The sequence below is a fragment of the Panulirus ornatus genome, chromosome 19 (assembly GCF_036320965.1).
Source record: "Panulirus ornatus isolate Po-2019 chromosome 19, ASM3632096v1, whole genome shotgun sequence".
In the NCBI taxonomy this organism is placed as follows: Eukaryota; Metazoa; Arthropoda; class Malacostraca; order Decapoda; family Palinuridae; genus Panulirus; species Panulirus ornatus.
The window spans coordinates 18,291,185-18,310,001 of NC_092242.1; the positions used below are offsets into that span (position 1 = coordinate 18,291,185).

Genomic DNA, 18,817 nt, shown 5'->3' on the forward strand with positions numbered 1-18,817 from the left:
AAAGATGAAGTGAAAAAGATTTTGTGTGATCGGGGCCTGAACATGCAGGAGGGTGAAAGGAGGGCAAGGAATAGAGTGAATTGGAGCGATGTGGTATACCGGGGTTGACGTGCTGTCAGTGGATTGAATCAAGGCATGTGAAGCGTCTGGGGTAAACCATGGAAAGCTGTGTAGGTATGTATATTTGCGTGTGTGGACGTATGTATATACATGTGTATGGGGGTGGGTTGGGCCATTTCTTTCGTCTGTTTCCTTGCGCTACCTCACAAACGCGGGAGACAGTGACAAAGCAAAAAAAAAAAAAAAAAAAGAAAAAATATATATATATAATATATATATATATATATATATATATATATATATATATATATATATATATATATATATATATGTATAAAAGAAAGAGACAGGAGGTCAAGAGAAAGGTGCAAGAGGTGAAAAAAAGGGCAAATGAGAGTTGGGGTGAGAGAGTATCATTAAATTTTAGGGAGAATAAAAAGGTGTTCTGGAAGGAGGTAAATAAAGTGCGTAAGACAAGGGAGCAAATGGGAACTTCAGTGAAGGGCGCAAATGGGGAGGTGATAACAAGTAGTGGTGATGTGAGAAGGAGATGGAGTGAGTATTTTGAAGGTTTGCTGAATGTGTTTGATGATAGAGTGGCAGATATAGGGTGTTTTGGTCGAGGTGGTGTGCAAAGTGAGAGGGTTAGGGAAAATGATTTGGTAAACAGAGAAGAGGTAGTGAAAGCTTTGCGGAAGATGAAAGCCGGCAAGGCAGCAGGTTTGGATGGTATTGCAGTGGAATTTATTAAAGAAGGGGGTGACTGTATTGTTGACTGGTTGGTAAGGTTATTTAATGTATGTATGACTCATGGTGAGGTGCCTGAGGATTGGCGGAATGCGTGCATAGTGCCATTGTACAAAGGCAAAGGGGATAAGAGTGAGTGCTCAAATTACAGAGGTATAAGTTTGTTGAGTATTCCTGGTAAATTATATGGGAGGGTATTGATTGAGAGGGTGAAGGCATGTACAGAGCATCAGATTGGGGAAGAGCAGTGTGGTTTCAGAAGTGGTAGAGGATGTGTGGATCAGGTGTTTGCTTTGAAGAATGTATGTGAGAAATACTTAGAAAAGCAAATGGATTTGTATGTAGCATTTATGGATCTGGAGAAGGCATATGACAGAGTTGATAGAGATGCTCTGTGGAAGGTATTAAGAATATATGGTGTGGGAGGAAAGCTGTTAGAAGCAGTGAAAAGTTTTTATCGAGGATGTAAGGCATGTGTACGTGTAGGAAGAGAGGAAAGTGATTGGTTTTCAGTGAATGTAGGTTTGCGGCAGGGGTGTGTGATGTCTCCATGGTTGTTTAATTTGTTTATGGATGGGGTTGTTAGGGAGGTAAATGCAAGAGTTTTGGAAAGAGGGGCAAGTATGAAGTCTGTTGGGGATGAGAGAGCTTGGGAAGTGAGTCAGTTGTTGTTCGCTGATGACACAGCGCTGGTGGCTGATTCATGTGAGAAACTGCAGAAGCTGGTGACTGAGTTTGGTAAAGTGTGTGAAAGAAGAAAGTTAAGAGTAAATGTGAATAAGAGCAAGGTTATTAGGTACAGTAGGGTTGAGGGTCAAGTCAATTGGGAGGTGAGTTTGAATGGAGAAAAACTGGAGGAAGTGAAGTGTTTTAGATATCTGGGAGTGGATCTGGCAGCGGATGGAACCATGGAAGCGGAAGTGGATCATAGGGTGGGGGAGGGGGCGAAAATTCTGGGGGCCTTGAAGAATGTGTGGAAGTCAAGAACATTATCTCGGAAAGGAAAAATGGGTATGTTTGAAGGAATAGTGGTTCCAACAATGTTGTATGGTTGCGAGGCGTGGGCTATGGATAGAGTTGTGCGCAGGAGGATGGATGTGCTGGAAATGAGATGTTTGAGGACAATGTGTGGTGTGAGGTGGTTTGATCGAGTGAGTAACGTAAGGGTAAGAGAGATGTGTTGAAATAAAAAGAGCGTGGTTGAGAGAGCAGAAGAGGGTGTTTTGAAGTGGTCTGGGCACATGGAGAGAATGAGTGAGGAAAGATTGACCAAGAGGATATATGTGTCGGAGGTGGAGGGAACGAGGAGAAGAGGGAGACCAAATTGGAGGTGGAAAGATGGAGTGAAAAAGATTTTGTGTGATCGGGGCCTGAACATGCAGGAGGGTGAAAGGAGGGCAAGGAATAGAGTGAATTGGAGCGATGTGGTATACCGAGGTTGACGTGCTGTCAGTGGATTGAATCAAGGCATGTGAAGCGTCTGGGGTAAACCATGGAAAGCTGTGTAGGTATGTATATTTGCGTGTGTGGATGTATGTATATACATGTGTATGGGGGGGGGTTGGGCCATTTCTTTCGTCTGTTTCCTTGCGCTACCTCGCAAACGCGGGAGACAGCGACAAAGTATAAAAAAAAAAAAAAATATATATATATATATATATATATATATATATATATATATATATATATATATATATATATATATATATATATATATATATTCATATGAGTCCACGGGGAAAATGAAACACGAAATGTTCCCAAGTGCACTTTCGTGTAATAATCACATCATCAGGGGAGACACAAGGAAGAAATATAACAGTCAGTTGATATACATCGAAGAGACGTTGATGTGATGTGATGTGATTATTACACGAAAGTGCACTTGGGAACTTTTCGTGTTTCATTTTCACCGTTTACTCATAGGAATATCTTCATCACGGGCAAAATTGTGATCCTTTCCAATATATACACATATATATTTTGCTTTGTTGCTGTCTCCCGCGTTAGCGAGGTAGCGCAAGGAAACAGACGAAAGAATGGCCCAACTCACCCACATACACATGTATATACATACACGTCCACACACGCAAATATACGTACCTATACATCTCAATGTATACATATATATACACACAGACATATACATATATACACATGTGCATAATTCATACTGTCTGCCTTTATTCCTTCCCATCGCTACCTTGCGACACATGAAATAACAACCCCCTCCCCCCTCATGTGTGCGAGGTAGCGCTAGGGAAAGACAACAAAGTCCACATTCGTTCACACTCAGTCTCTAGCTGTCATGTAATAATGCACCGAAACCACAGCTCCCTTTCCACATCCAGGCCCCACACAACTTTCCATGGTTTACCCCAGACGCTTCACATGCCCTGGTTCAATCCATTGAGAGCACGTCGATCCCAGTATACCACATCGTTCCAATTCACTCTATTCCTTGCACGCCTTTCACCCTCCTACATGTTCTGGCCCCAATCACTCAAAATCTTTTTCACTCCATCCCTCCACCTCCAATTTTGTCTCCCACTTCTCCTCGTTCCCTCCACCTCCGACACATATATCCTCTTGGTCAATCTTTCCTCACTCATTCTCTCCATGTGCCCAAACCATTTCAAAACACCCTCTTTTGCTCTCTCAACCACACTCTTCTTATTTCCACACATCTCTCTTACCCTTACTTTACTTACTCGATCAAACCACCTCACACCACATATTGTCCTCAAACATCTCATTTCCAGCACATCCACTTTGTCGCTGTCTCCTGTGTCAGCGAGGTAGCACAAGGAAACAGACAAAAGAATAGCCCAACCCACCCATATACACATGTATATACATACACATCCGCACACGCACATATACATACCTATACATCTCATTGTATACATATACATACACACACAGACATATACATATATTATTATTATTATTATTGTACTTTGTCGCTGTCTCCCGCGTTTGCGAGGTAGCGCAAGGAAACAGACAAAAGAAATGGCCCAACCCCCCCCCCATACACATGTATATACATACGTCCACACACGCAAATATACATACCTACACAGCTTTCCATGGTTTACCCCAGACGCTTCACATGCCTTGCTTCAATCCACTGACAGCACGTCAACCCCGGTATACCACATCGCTCCAATTCACTCTATTCCTTGCCCTCCTTTCACCCTCCTGCATGTTCAGGCCCCGATCACACAAAATCTTTTTCATTCCATCTTTCCACCTCCAATTTGGTCTCCCTCTTCTCCTTGTTCCCTCCACCTCCGACACATATATCCTCTTGGTCAATCTTTCCTCACTCATTCTCTCCATGTGCCCAAACCACTTCAAAACACCCTCTTCTGCTCTCTCAACCACGCTCTTTTTATTTCCACACATCTCTCTTACCCTTACGTTACTCACTCGATCAAACCACCTCACACCACACATTGTCCTCAAACATCTCATTTCCAGCACATCCATCCTCCTGCGCACAACTCTATCCATAGCCCACGCCTCGCAACCATACAACATTGTTGGAACCACTATTCCTTCAAACATACCCATTTTTGGTTTCCGAGATAATGTTCTCGACTTCCACACATTCTTCAAGGCCCTCTGGATTTTCGCCCCCTCCCCCACCCTATGATCCACTTCCGCTTCCATGGTTCCATCCGCTGCCAGATCCACTGCCAGATATCGAAAACACTTCACTTCCTCCAGTTTTTCTCCATTCAAACTCACCTCCCAATTGACTTGACCCTCAACCCTACTGTACCTAATAACCTTGCTCTTATTCACATTTACTCTTAACTTTCTTCTTCCACACACTTTTCCAAACTCAGTCACCAGCTTCTGCAGTTTCTCACATGAATCAGCCACCAGCGCTGTATCATCAGCGAACAACAACTGACTCACTTCCCAAGCTCTCTCATCCCCAACAGACTTCATACTTGCCCCTCTTTCCAAAACTCTTGCATTTACCTCCCTAACAACCCCATCCATAAACAAATTAAACAACCATGGAGACATCACACACCCCTGCCGCAAACCTACATTCACTGAGAACCAATCACTTTCCTCTCTTCCTACACGTACACATGCCTTACATCCTCGATAAAAACTTTTCACTGCTTCTAACAACTTTCCTCCCACACCATATATTCGTAATACCTTCCACAGAGCATCTCTATCAACTCTATCATATGCCTTCTCCAGATCCATAAATGCTACATACAAATCCATTTGCTTTTCTAAGTATTTCTCACATACATTCTTCAAAGCAAACACCTGATCCACACATCCTCTACCACTTCTGAAACCACACTGCTCTTCCCCAATCTGATGCTCTGTACATGCCTTCACCCTCTCAATCAATACCCTCCCATATAATTTACCAGGAATACTCAACAAACTTATACCTCTGTAATTTGAGCACTCACTCTTATCCCCTTTGCCTTTGTACAATGGCACTATTCACGCATTCCGCCAATCCTCAGGCACCTCACCATAAGTCATACATACATTAAATAACCTTACCAACCAGTCAACAATACAGTCACCCCCTTTTTTAATAAATTCCACTGCAATACCATCCAAACCTGCTGCCTTGCCGGCTTTCATCTTCCGCAAAGCTTTCACTACCTCTTCTCTGTTTACCAAATCATTTTCCCTAACCCTCTCACTTTGCACACCACCTCGACCAAAACACCCTATATCTGCCACTCTATCATCAGACACATTCAACAAACCTTCAAAATACTCACTCCATCTCCTTCTCACATCACCACTACTTATCACCTCCCCATTTGCGCCCTTCACTGAAGTTCCCATTTGCTCCCTTGTCTTACGCACTTTATTTACCTCCTTCCAGAACATCTTTTTATTCTCCCTAAAATTTAATGATACTCTCTCACCCCAACTCTCATTTGCCCTTTTTTTCACCTCTTGCACCTTTCTCTTGACCTCCTGTCTCTTTCTTTTATACATCTCCCACTCAATTGCATTTTTTCCCTGCAAAAATCGTCCAAATGCCTCTCTCTTCTCTTTCACTAATACTCTTACTTCTTCATCCCACCACTCACTACCCTTTCTAATCAACCCACCTCCCACTCTTCTCATGCCACAAGCATCTTTTGCCCAATCTATCACTGATTCCCTAAATACATCCCATTCCTCCCCCACTCCCCTTACTTCCATTGTTCTCACCTTTTTCCATTCTGTACTCAGTCTCTCCTGGTACTTCCTCACACAGGTCTCCTTCTCAAGCTCACTTACTCTCACCACCCTCTTCACCCCAACATTCACTCTTTTTTTCTGAAAACCCATATATACACATAATATATATATATATATATATATATATATATATATATATATATATATATATATATATATATATATATATGGGATTTATTTAGGGAAGCAGTGATGGCTTGCGCAAAAGATGCTTGTGGCATGAGAAGCGTGGGAGGTGGGTTGATTAGAAAAGGTAGTGAGTGGTGGAATGAAGAAGTAAGATTATTTGTGAAAGAGAAGAGAGAGGCATTTGAACGATTTTTGCAGGGAAAAAATGCAAATGAGTGAGAGAGGTATAAAGGAAAGAGGCAGGAGGTCAAGAGAAAGGTGCAAGAGGTGAAAAAGAGTGCAAATGAGAGTTGGGGTGAGAGAGTATCATTAAATTTCAGGGAGAATAAAAAGATGTTTTGGAAAGAGGTAAATAAAGTGCGTAAGACAAGGGAGCAAATGGGAACTTCAGTGAAGGGCGCAAATGGGGAGGTGATAACAAGTAGTGGTGATGTGAGAAGGAGATGGAGTGAGTATTTTGAAGGTTTGTTGAATGTGTTTGATGGTAGAGTGGCAGATGTGGGGTGTCTTGGTGGAGGTGGTGTGCAAAGTGAGAGGGTTAGGGAAAATGATTTGGTAAATAGAGAAGAGGTAGTAACAGCTTTACGGAAGATGAAAGCCGGCAAAGCAGCAGATTTGGATGGTATTGCAGTAGAATTTATTAAAAAAGGGGGTGACTGTATTGTTGACTGGTTGGTAAGGTTATTTAATGTATGTATGACTCATGGTGAGGTGCCTGAGGATTGGTGGAATGCTTGCATAGTGCCATTGTACAAAGGCAAAGGGGATAAGAGTGAGTGCTCAAATTACAGAGGTATAAGTTTGTTGAGTATTCCTGGTAAATTATATGGGAGGGTATTGATTGAGAGGGTGAAGGCATGTACAGAGCATCAGATTGGGAAAGAGCAGTGTGGTTTCAGAAGTGGTAGAGGATGTTTGGATCAGGTGTTTGCTTTGAAGAATGTATGCAAGAAATACTTAGAAAAACAAATGGATTTGTATGTAGCATTTATGGATCTGGAGAAGGCATATGATAGAGTTGATAGAGATGCTCTGTGGAAGGTTTTAAGAATGTATGGTGTGGGAGGCATGTTGCTAGAAGCAGTGAAAAGTTTTTATAGAGGATGTAAGGCATGTGGACGTGTAGGAAGAGAGGAAAGTGATTGGTTCTCAGTGAATGTAGGTTTGCGGCAGGGGTGTGTGATGTCTCCATGGTTGTTTAAATTGTTTATGGATGGGGTTGTTAGGGAGGTGAATGCAAGAGTTTTGGAAAGAGGGGCAAGTATGAAGTCTGTTGTGGATGAGTGAGCTTGGGAAGTGAGTCAGTTGTTGTTCGCTGATGATACAGCGCTGGTGGCTGATTCATGTGAGAAACTGCAGAAGCTGGTGACTGAGTTTGGTAAAGTGTGTGAAAGAAGAAAGTTAAGAGTAAATGTGAATAAGAGCAAGGTTATTAGGTACAGTAGGGTTGAGGGTCAAGTCATTTGGGAGGTAAGTTTGAATGGAGAAAAGCTGGAGGAAGGGAAGTGTTTTAGATATCTGGGAGTAGATCTGGCAGCGGATGGAACCATGGAAGCGGAAGTGAATCATAGGGTGGGGGAGAGGGCGAAAATTCTGGGAGCCTTGAAGAATGTTTGGAAGTCAAGAACATTATCTCGGAAAGCAAAAATGGGTATGTTTGAAGGAATAGTGGTTCCAACAATGTTGTATGGTTGCGAGGCGTGGGCTATGGATAGAGTTGTGCGCAGGAGGGTAGATGTGCTGGAAATGAGATGTTTGAGGACAATATGTGGTGTGAGGTGGTTTGATCGAGTAAGTAATGTAAGGGTGAGAGAGATGTGTGGAAATAAAAAGAGTGTGGTTGAGAGAGCAGAAGAGGGTGTTTTGAAATGGTTTGGTCACATGGAGAGAATGAGTGAGGAAAGATTGACCAAGAGGATATATGTGTCAGAGGTAGAGGGAATGAGGAGAAGTGGGAGACCAAATTGGAGGTGGAAAGATGGAGTGAAAAAGATTTTGAGTGATTGGGGCCTGAACATGCTGGAGGGTGAAAGGCGGGCAAGGAATAGAGTGAATTGGAACGATGTGGTATACCGGGGTCGACGTGCTGTCAGTAGATTGAACCAGGGTATGTGAAGCGTCTGGGGTAAACCATGCAAAGTGTGTGGGGCCTGGATGTGGAAAGGGAGCCGTGGTTTCGGTGCATTATTACATGACAGCTAGAGACTGAGTGTGAAGGAATGGGGCCTTTGGTGTTTTTCCTAGCGCTACCTCGCACACATGAGGGGGAAGGGGGTTGTTATTCCATGTGTAGCGGAGTGGCAATGGGAACAAATAAAGGCAGACAGTATGAATTATGTACATGTGTATATATGTATATGTCTGTGTGTGTATATATATGTGTACATTGAGATGTATAGGTATGTATATTGTGCGTGTGTGGACATGTATGTATATACATGTGTAGGTGGGTGGGTTGGGCCGTTCTTTCGTATGTTTCCTTGCGCTACCTCGCTAATGCGGGAGACAGCGACAAAGCAAAATAAAAAATAAAAAATATATATTTTTTTTTTTTTTTTTGGCTTTGTCGCTGTCTCCCGCGTTTGCGAGGTAGCGCAAGGAAACAGACGAAAGAAATGGCCCAACCCACCCCCATACACATGTTTATACATACACGTCCACATATGCAAATATACATAACTACACAGCTTTCCATTGTTTACCCCAGACGCTTCACATGCCCTGATTCAATCCACTGACAGCACGTCAACCCCGGTATACCATCGATCCAATTCACTCTATTCCTTGCCCTCCTTTCACCCTCCTGCATGTTCAGGCCCCGATCACACAAAATCTTTTTCACTCCATCTTTCCACCTCCAATTTGGTCTCCCACTTCTCGTTCCCTCCAGCTCCAACACATATATCCTCTTGGTCAATCTTTCCTCACTCACTCTCTCCATGTGCCCAAACCATTTCAAAACACCCTCTTCTGCTCTCTCAACCACGCTCTTTTTATTTCCACACATCTCTCTTACCCTTACGTTACTTACTCGATCAAACCACCTCACACCACACATTGTCCTCAAACATCTCATTTCCAGCACATCCATCCTCCTGCGCACAACTCTATCCATAGCCCACGCCTCGCAACCATACAACATTGTTGGAACCACTATTCCATCAAACATACCCATTTTTGCTTTCCGAGATAATGTTCTCGACTTCCACACATTCTTCAAGGCTCCCAGGATTTTCGCCCCCTCCCCCACCCAATGATCCATTTCCGCTTCCATGGTTCCATCCGCTGCCAGATCCACTCCCAGATATCTAAAACACTTCACTTCCTCCAGTTTTTCTCCATTCAAACTTACCTCCCAATTGACTTGACCCTCAACCCTACCATACCAAATTACCTTGCTCTTATTCACATTTACTCTTAACTTTCTTCTTTCACACACTTTACCAAACTCAGTCACCAGCTTCTGCAGTTTCTCACATGAATCAGCCACCAGCGCTGTATCATCAGCGAACAACAACTGACTCACTTCCCAAGCTCTCTCATCCACAACAGACTTCATACTTGCCCCTCTTTCCAAAACTCTTGCATTCACCTCCCTAACAACCCCATCCATAAACAAATTAAACAACCATGGAGACATCACACACCCCTGCCACAAACCTACATTCACTGAGAACCAATCACTTTCCTCTTCCTACACGTACACATGCCTTACATCCTCGATTAAAACTTTTCACTGCTTCTAACAACTTTCCTCCCTCACCATATATTCTTAATACCTTCCACAGAGCATCTCTATCAACTCTATCATATGCCTTCTCCAGATCCATAAATGCTACATACAAATCCATTTGCTTTTCTAAGTATTTCTCACATACATTCTTCAAAGCAAACACCTGATCCACACATCCTCTACCACTTCTGAAACCACACTGCTCTTCCCCAATCTGATGCTCTGTACATGCCTTCACCCTCTCAATCAATACCCTCCCATATAATTTACCAGGAATACTCAACAAACTTATACCTCTGAAATTTGAGCACTCACTCTTATCCCCTTTGCCTTTGTACAATGGCACTATGCACGCATTCCGCCAATCCTCAGGCACCTCACCATGAGTCATTTATTTTTTTTTATTTATTATACTTTCTCGCTGTCTCCCGCGTTTGCGAGGTAGCGCAAGGAAACAGACGAAAGAAATGGCCCAACCCCCCCCCATACAGATGTATATACATACGTCCACATACGCAAATATACATACCTACACAGCTTTCCATGGCTTACCCCAGACGCTTCACATGCCTTGATTCAATCCACTGACAGCACGTCAACCCCGGTATACCACATCGCTCCAATTCACTCTATTCCTTGCCCTCCTTTCACCCTCCTGCATGTTCAGGCCCCGATCACACAAAATCTTTTTCACTCCATCTTTCCACCTCCAATTTGGTCTCCCTCTTCTCCTTGTTCCCTCCACCTCCGACACATATATCCTCTTGGTCAATCTTTCCTCACTCATCCTCTCCATGTGCCCAAACCATTTCAAAACACCCTCTTCTGCTCTCTCAACCACGCTCTTTTTATTTCCACACATCTCTCTTACCCTTACGTTACTCACTCAATCAAACCACCTCACACCACACATTGTCCTCAAACATCTCATTTCCAGCACATCCATCCTCCTGCGCACAACTCTATCCATAGCCCACGCCTCGCAACCATACAACATTGTTGGAACCACTATTCCTTCAAACATACCCATTTTTGCTTTCCGAGATAATGTTCTCGACTTCCACACATTCTTCAAGGCCCCCAGAATTTTCGCCCCCTCCCCCACCCTATGATCCACTTCCGCTTCCATGGTTCCATCCGCTGCCAGATCCACTCCCAGATATCTAAAACACTTCACTTCCTCCAGTTTTTCTCCATTCAAACTCACCTCCCAATTGACTTGACCCTCAACCCTACTGTACCTAATAACCTTGCTCTTATTCACATTTACTCTTAACTTTCTTCTTCCACACACTTTACCAAACTCAGTCACCAGCTTCTGCAGTTTCTCACATGAATCAGCCACCAGCGCTGTATCATCAGCGAACAACAATTGACTCACTTCCCAAGCTCTCTCATCCCCAACAGACTTCATACTTGCCCCTCTTTCCAAAACTCTTGCATTTACCTCCCTAACAACCCCATCCATAAACAAATTAAACAACCATGGAGACATCACACACCCCTGCCGCAAACCTACATTCACTGAGAACCAATCACTTTCCTCTTTTCCTACACGTACACATGCCTTAAATCCTCGATAAAAACTTTTCACTGCTTCTAACAACTTTCCTCCCACACCATATATTCTTAATACCTTCCACAGAGCATATCTATCAACTCTATCATATGCCTTCTCCAGATCCATAAATGCTACATACAAATCCATTTGCTTTTCTAAGTATTTCTCACATACATTCTTCAAAGCAAACACCTGATCCACACATCCTCTACCACTTCTGAAACCACACTGCTCTTCCCCAATCTGATGCTATGTACATGCCTTCACCCTCTCAATCAATACCCTCCCATATAATTTACCAGGAATACTCAACAAACTTATACCTCTGTAATTTGAGCACTCACTCTTATCCCCTTTGTCTTTGTACAATGGCACTATGCACGCATTCCGCCAATCCTCAGGCACCTCACCATGAGTCATACATACATTAAATAACCTTACCAACCAGTCAACAATACAGTCACCCCCTTTTTTAATAAATTCCACTGCAATACCATCCAAACCTGCTGCCTTGCCGGCTTTCATCTTCCGCAAAGCTTTCACTGCCTCTTCTCTGTTTACCAAATCATTTTCCCTAACCCTCTCACTTTGCACACCACCTCGACCAAAACACCCTATATCTGCCACTCTATCATCAAACACATTCAACAAACCTTCAAAATACTCACTCCATCTCCTTCTCACATCACCACTACTTGTTATCACCTCCCCATTTGCGCCCTTCACTGAAGTTCCCATTTGCTCCCTTGTCTTACGCACTTTATTTACCTCCTTCCAGAACATCTTTTTATTCTCCCTAAAATTTAATGATACTCTCTCACCCCAACTCTTATTTGCCCTTTTTGAGTCATACATACATTAAATAACCTTACCAACCAGTCAATAATACAGTCACCCCCTTTTTTAATAAATTCCACTGCAATACCATCCAAACCCTATGCAGTAGGGTTGAGGGACAAGTCAATTGGGATGTAAGTTTGATTGGAGAAAAACTGGTGTAAGTGAAGTGTTTTAGATACCTGGGAGTGGATTTGGCAGCAGAGGGATCCATGGAAGCGGAAGTGAATCATAGGGTGGGGGTGGGGGTGAAAGTTCTGGGAGCGTTGAAGAATGTGTGGAAGTCGAGAACATTATCTCGGAAAGCAAAAATGGGTATGTTTGAAGGAATAGTGGTTCCAACAATGTTATATGGTTGCGAGGTGTGGGCTATGGATAGAGTTGTGCACAGGAGGGTGGATGTGCTGGAAATGAGATGTTTGAGGACAATATGTTGTGTGAGGTGGTTTGATCGAGTAAGTAATAATAGGGTAAGAGAGATGTGTGGTAATAAAAATAGTGTGGTTGAGAGAGCAGAAGAGGGTGTCTTGAAATGGTTTGGTCACATGGAGAGGATGAGTGAGGAGAGATTGACCAAGAGGATATAAGTGTCAGAGGTGGAGGGAACGAGGAGAAGTGGGAGACCAAATTGGAGGTGGAAAGATGGAGTGAAAAAGATTTTGAGTGATCGGGGCCTGAACATGCAGGAGCGTGAAAGGCGTGCAAGGAATAGAGTGAATTGGAATGATGTGGTATACCAGGGTTGACATGCTGTCAATGGATTGAACCAGGGCATGTGAAGCATCTGGGGTTAACCATGGAAAGTTCTGTTTTGCTTGGATGTGGAAAGGGAGCTGTGGTTTTGGTGCATTATTACGTGACAGCTAGAGACTGAGTGTGAACGAATGTGGCCTTTGTTGTCATTTCCTAGCGCTACCTCGTGCACATGAGGGGGGAGGGGGTTGTTATTTCATGTGTGGCGGGGTGGCAATGGGTATGAATAAAGGCATACAGTATGAATTATGTACATGTGTATATATGTATATGTCTCTGTGTGTATATTTATGTATACTTTGAGATGTATAGGTATGTTTATTTGCTTGTGTGGACGTATATGTATATATATGTGTATGTGGGTGGGATGGGCCATTCTTTCGTCTGTTTCCTTGCACTACCTCACAAACGCAGGAGACAGTGACAAAGCAAAATAAATAAACATAAATAAATAAAGCTTAACCCAAAGGTTTTGGTATTAATCTGACAGGAATTGTTTGCAATAAACTTCTCCAACCTTTCTTTCTGAAAAGATTGATTGCTTCTCTATCATACCATAAGTAAGAGCTTTCAAAACTCTTAAACCTTTTTACAGTATAATAGTTTTATGCCAGATAAGTTTCCTATCTCATAAAATGTCTGTTCTTCGTAGCCTTGGGTTCTGGGAGTAGTGTTAGTGAATTACTTATGTCCAGACACAAGAATCTTGTCTTTGATGACAATCCCTTATAGGTTAAGATAAAGCCAAACTCTTAATTTTGGGCTTAAAATGAAACAGTTGAATTTTGAAATATCTTGGTTGTCATCCATTCTTGGAAGACTTCATCAAGATTTCACTATGCCTTATGTCCTATTAATCTTTTAGAAACCTTTTGGACTTGACTGGAGACTATTAGGGAGACCATTTATTTGTGCACCCTGAAACCTAGAACCTCCCTTGCTGTGAAGAATGTCTCTTTGTGGCTTGGAAAACTCATTTTATTAGCTCTCCATAGGCTTGTAAAGTGAAGAAGGTGGCTTCTACTTTAGCCTTCCACAGAAACTTTTCTTTGAAGGAAATCAGGAAAAGGAGTCTTTGGCACTCACCATCTTCATCAGATTGTACAGTTCAAATGTAGTAATCATCCTTGTTTGGCTCTGGTGATTCACCCTTCCAGACAGGAGAGACATTCCAGTGTGCCTCTAAATTACCAGTAAAGGTATTCATTTTTTCTTTTGGCTTTAATTTTCTCATCTGAGAGCTTTTCTCTAAAGCCTCTTCCTTTTTACGGGAATGTTCTCCTGCTCACAGAACTAAATGTAGAGGAGAGAGTTATAGGTTTTGTAAAGTGAAAAGTGTTTTTTTGTCCATTGTAATGTCCCATGAGGATTTTTGCCTGGTTTTCTTACCCTCCTCTGCAGTGTGCACTCCTTGTTCATAAACCTTTCTCTGTGATCATTTTATGATCGACGCCAACATTTTTTGAATTCTCTGAACTGCTGTCACCTGAACTGAGTGGACTGGTGATTGCGACAGTCTCTACACTGCCAAAGATAGGCAGTGAGCCTCATAACCATCACTGAATGGTTAGCAACTGGTGAGGAAGGGTAGTGTTTTCTTGCTAGAAATGCTAAAGAAGGAGGGTTCAAACCCTGATCATACTAGATGTAGCCAGTAGGGTGTATTTCATGCTTACAGGTTACACATAGGGTGTCTCTCATGCTTGTGGACACCACCTCAGAGAGAAAATGGTTTTCAAATTTCAAAACCTACTTTTTTGCTGTTTTATTACTTTAAGTTTGATTTGATTTTTTTGCATAGTTATCTCATTATGATGTTTTATCTCTTTTCTTAGATTTTACAGTAGATTTTTGTATCTTGCTGTAAGGGTATTAGACATTAGATCGTTTAGATTTTTATTGTCAAAACATTGTTTCTATTTTTAGGGGATGCCTCTTTGGGCACATGATTATGTGTTTTGGTGTGGGGACTTCAACTATCGTATCAGTCTTACACGAGAAGAAGTACTCGATTATGTGCAGCGCCAGGAGTGGACTGTCTTGTTGCAGTATGATCAGCTAAAGGTAATACCCCATTTAATGTTTTAGGAAATGTTTTGTATGAATATGCATTTTTTGTATTTAACTTTGTAGTTTGAAGTTGTATAGATACATAATTAGCTTCTTTTTTTCCACAGCAAAATTTTGCAGAAGGGAAGTGCTTTAAAGGTTTTGTGGAAGGAGATATTAGTTTTGCTCCAACCTACAAGTATGACTTATTTTCTGATGATTATGATACAAGTGATAAACTGCGCATCCCTGCATGGACTGACAGAGTCCTCTTCTGGAGGAGGCATTATCCAAAAGATAAGGATAACCCAAACTGGAGCCCAGGTAACTTTTAGAGACATACCATACCATTTGTATGTTTTATTTATGTAGAATTCTTGAGTAATACTTCTCATTACCCAAAGCTGTGTCATCTTTGATATCTAGTAAGCCATTATAATTTTTTTAATATAATGAGGAAAATGGATGTTTATGATAGTCATAAGTGGTATAAAACATGGTAGGTATTAGCATGCTTGCCATAATGGTATGGTTTGTGATAGAGAAATAGAGTGCAAATGAGTTGGAGAAAAATAGGGGAAGAAGGAGTGGAATGGTGTATGCAAGGGAAGCATGTTAGGACAGGGATGACTGGGGACCTCTGTCATGACCACCCCCATGTTGGGAGTTCCTGGAGGGAACAGGCATCAGAAATATAGATAGATGAATAGATAGATGGACCATACTAGTTAATAACTTAGATGCTTCTGGGTAATATATGGGGATGTACTGCATAAATTTGTTTAGATATTCAAGGGACTTCACAAGATAGTGACCAATGTCAACATACCTTATGTGTGATTATTTTTTGTAGCTCAAGGATTAAGACTTAGTATTTTAAACTGGGAAATCAGAATCCTCTTTTTCTGCTCTGAAAGAATTCATTTTGCAACTGTCTCATGTAATATAATTTAGTGTAGTCAAAAACAGAGTAGTTGAGAGGATAGAGCCACTCAGTGTTGAGTGATATGATTGAATGGATGGGAGTTAGATCGAACGAGTGGTTGGGTAGGTATGGAATTTCATGGAAAAGACAGATGTAATTACTGGGTCATGCAATATGAGGATGGATTACTTTACTAATGGGACCTCATCTTACATGATCTCTTTGCCATTAAACAGCACTCTGAATTTCTGTGTAATGTGTACTCTTTTGATTTTATTACTTAGCTTATTCCATTCATCCACCTCTGTTTGTATAAAAAGAGTATTTCTTATATCTTCAAACATGCTTCTTGCATAGTATTGTGACAAGACTTCTCAATACAATAGATCTTTCTTTGCTAGTTTCAAAGAACTCTTTTACAGTACTATCAGTCTGATTCAGAAATGTGTAGTAGTGTCTCATCTCCATCTCACACCTGTTGTAGATAACATTCTTTGTAACTCAGCATCATTATTTTAGGCACCATCTCTGCTGCCCATGGTTGGCCCCTTTGTAGTGGACCTATACACTCCCTCATCAGTTGATCAGTCTTGAGATATTCATTCAGATTTGGACCACGTATATAGTGTACTAAACAATTTCATATCCATGTACTTGAGTATAATTTTGATGCAGTCTTAGCTTAGAGTTAATTTGTCTCTTTAACAATTCTCTTAAAGTAGTGTTCTAGTGATGATACATGGAATACGTGTATGAGCAGCTATGAGTTTCCAACTGCTGTACTTTCAAATTTAATGTTCATGGATATGTGTGGTTTAGGTAGAGAAGAGATGGGATTAAAAACTGTATGATTTTATGTACATGGATATATGTACTGTAGGTTAACGAGTAAAATTTGTTTCCTCTGCAGTTTGTCCTAAAAGCATGAGATATTCTCTAGTTAGAATATCAAGGCTAGGAACTTTTAACCTGCCTTCTTTATGGGAGGGAACACTGGCTTTTCCCTCCCGTTATTAACCTTTGACTAGATGATATCCTTCTTACTCATTCTAGGCCCACTGTCAGCCTGTCAGAAACCACCTTAGGGATGTAATCATGATTCTACTGTCTCATGGTCATAGCAGGTTCACATATTCTGAAGGTCATGCTACATCTTTGGGAGTACAGTTTTATCAGAAAACTTCTCTCTAAAAGAGTCCACACTTCCCTGTTACAGGAAATTGTGCAGTTTTTGGCTGCAGGAGCCTCTAGAAAGAGTTCCTGGGTAACACGAAGACTTTCTTAGAAAGGGGTACTTGGGTAACAAGTAGAAATGTGATGCAGAGGAGATGTAGTGAATATTTTGAAGGATAATTGAATGTGTTCAATGATTGGATGACAGATGAAGGATAATTTGGATGTGGAGATATGCAAGGTGAGAGGCACATGACAAATGGTTTGGTAAAACAGAGAGATGGTGAAAGCCTTGAATAAGATGAAGTTCTTCAATGTAGTTGGAGTGGAGAGATCTGCAGTTGAATTTCTTAAGAAAGGAAGTGATTGTGTGGTTAATAGGTTAGGATATTCAATGTATGTATGGCTCAAAGTGAGATGCCAAAGAATTGGCAGAATGCCTGTATACTGCCATTATTTAAGGGCACAGGAAACAAAAGTGACTGTTTTGATTACAGAGATATAAGTTTGTTAAGTGTACCTGGTAAGTTGTTTGGGAGAATGGTGATTGAGGGGGTGGTGGCATCCATATAGCTTCAGATCAGGGAGAATTACAATGTAGCTTCAGGAGTGGCAGAGGATCTATGGGTCAAGTGTTCCCTTTGAAAAATATGTGCAAAAAGTACAAAGGGAAATAGGACTTTTTTGAAGCGTTTTTGGTCCTGATGAATGCATATGATAGGGTTGATAGAGATGCTTGTGGAAGGTGTTGCAAATACATTGTGTGAGAAGAGAGCTGCTAGATGCAGTGGAGAATTTTCAAGAGGAGGATAAGGCATGTGTGCAAGTAGGAAGAGAGAAGGGTGATTGGTTTCTCATGATGGTAGGTCAGCATCAAGAATGTGTGAGATTACCGTGGCTTTTAATTCATTTGTTTATGGATGAGGCAGTGAGGTGTTAAAGGTAAGGGTTTTAGACAAGGGAGCAGTCATGCCATCTGCTGGGGTTAGAGATGGCCTGGGAGTTGAGTCAGTTGTTGTTTGCTGATGAAATGGCACTAAAGACAGATTGAGGTGAGAAAATGTAGAAGCTGGTGTTTGAGTTTTGGAAAGTGAGTGAAGGAAAATGTTGAGAGTAAATGTGAATAAAAGCAAGGGTATTAGGTTAAGTAGTGGAGAGAGAAAGGTTAGTTTGAGTGTGAATATGAATGAAGGAAGTAGGGTATTTTATATATTTGGAAGTGGACATGACAGCAAATGGAACCATGGAAGTTGAAGGGAGCCAGAGGGTGGTTGAGGGGAGTGCTTAGGTCCTGGGCACATTTAGGAATGTGTGGAAATAGAGGTCATTGTCAGTGAGAAAAGAGATGGGTGTATTTGATGGTGTATTAGTTGTATCAGACAAAAAGGTTATAAGGAAATATTTGAGGACAGTATGTGGTGTAAGGAGGCATTAATTGATTTGGAAAATATCGTGTAAGAGAGAGGTGTGGTAGAAAAAGAAGTATGTACCTGCCTGCTACATACCAGTGAGTACATGTAAAATTTGTATCCTCCTGGATTGGCACAATGAATTTCAAAATGCTCAATATAACTTGTGTTGTCTCAGGGTTGGTAGGCACGAA

General features: G+C 41.6%; 1 protein-coding gene across 2 annotated transcripts in view; it reads left to right on the top strand.

Annotated features, from left to right (window-relative positions):
- The window catches only part of Synj (synaptojanin), a 267,928-nt gene that overhangs the window by 194,911 nt on the left and 54,200 nt on the right, over positions 1-18,817 (top strand). For both annotated transcript variants that reach the window (XM_071673715.1, XM_071673717.1), the window contains 2 exons: positions 14,994-15,131; positions 15,245-15,440. In XM_071673715.1, the coding sequence (XP_071529816.1) occupies positions 14,994-15,131; positions 15,245-15,440 (334 nt within the window). The remainder of the gene's footprint in view (positions 1-14,993; positions 15,132-15,244; positions 15,441-18,817) is intronic.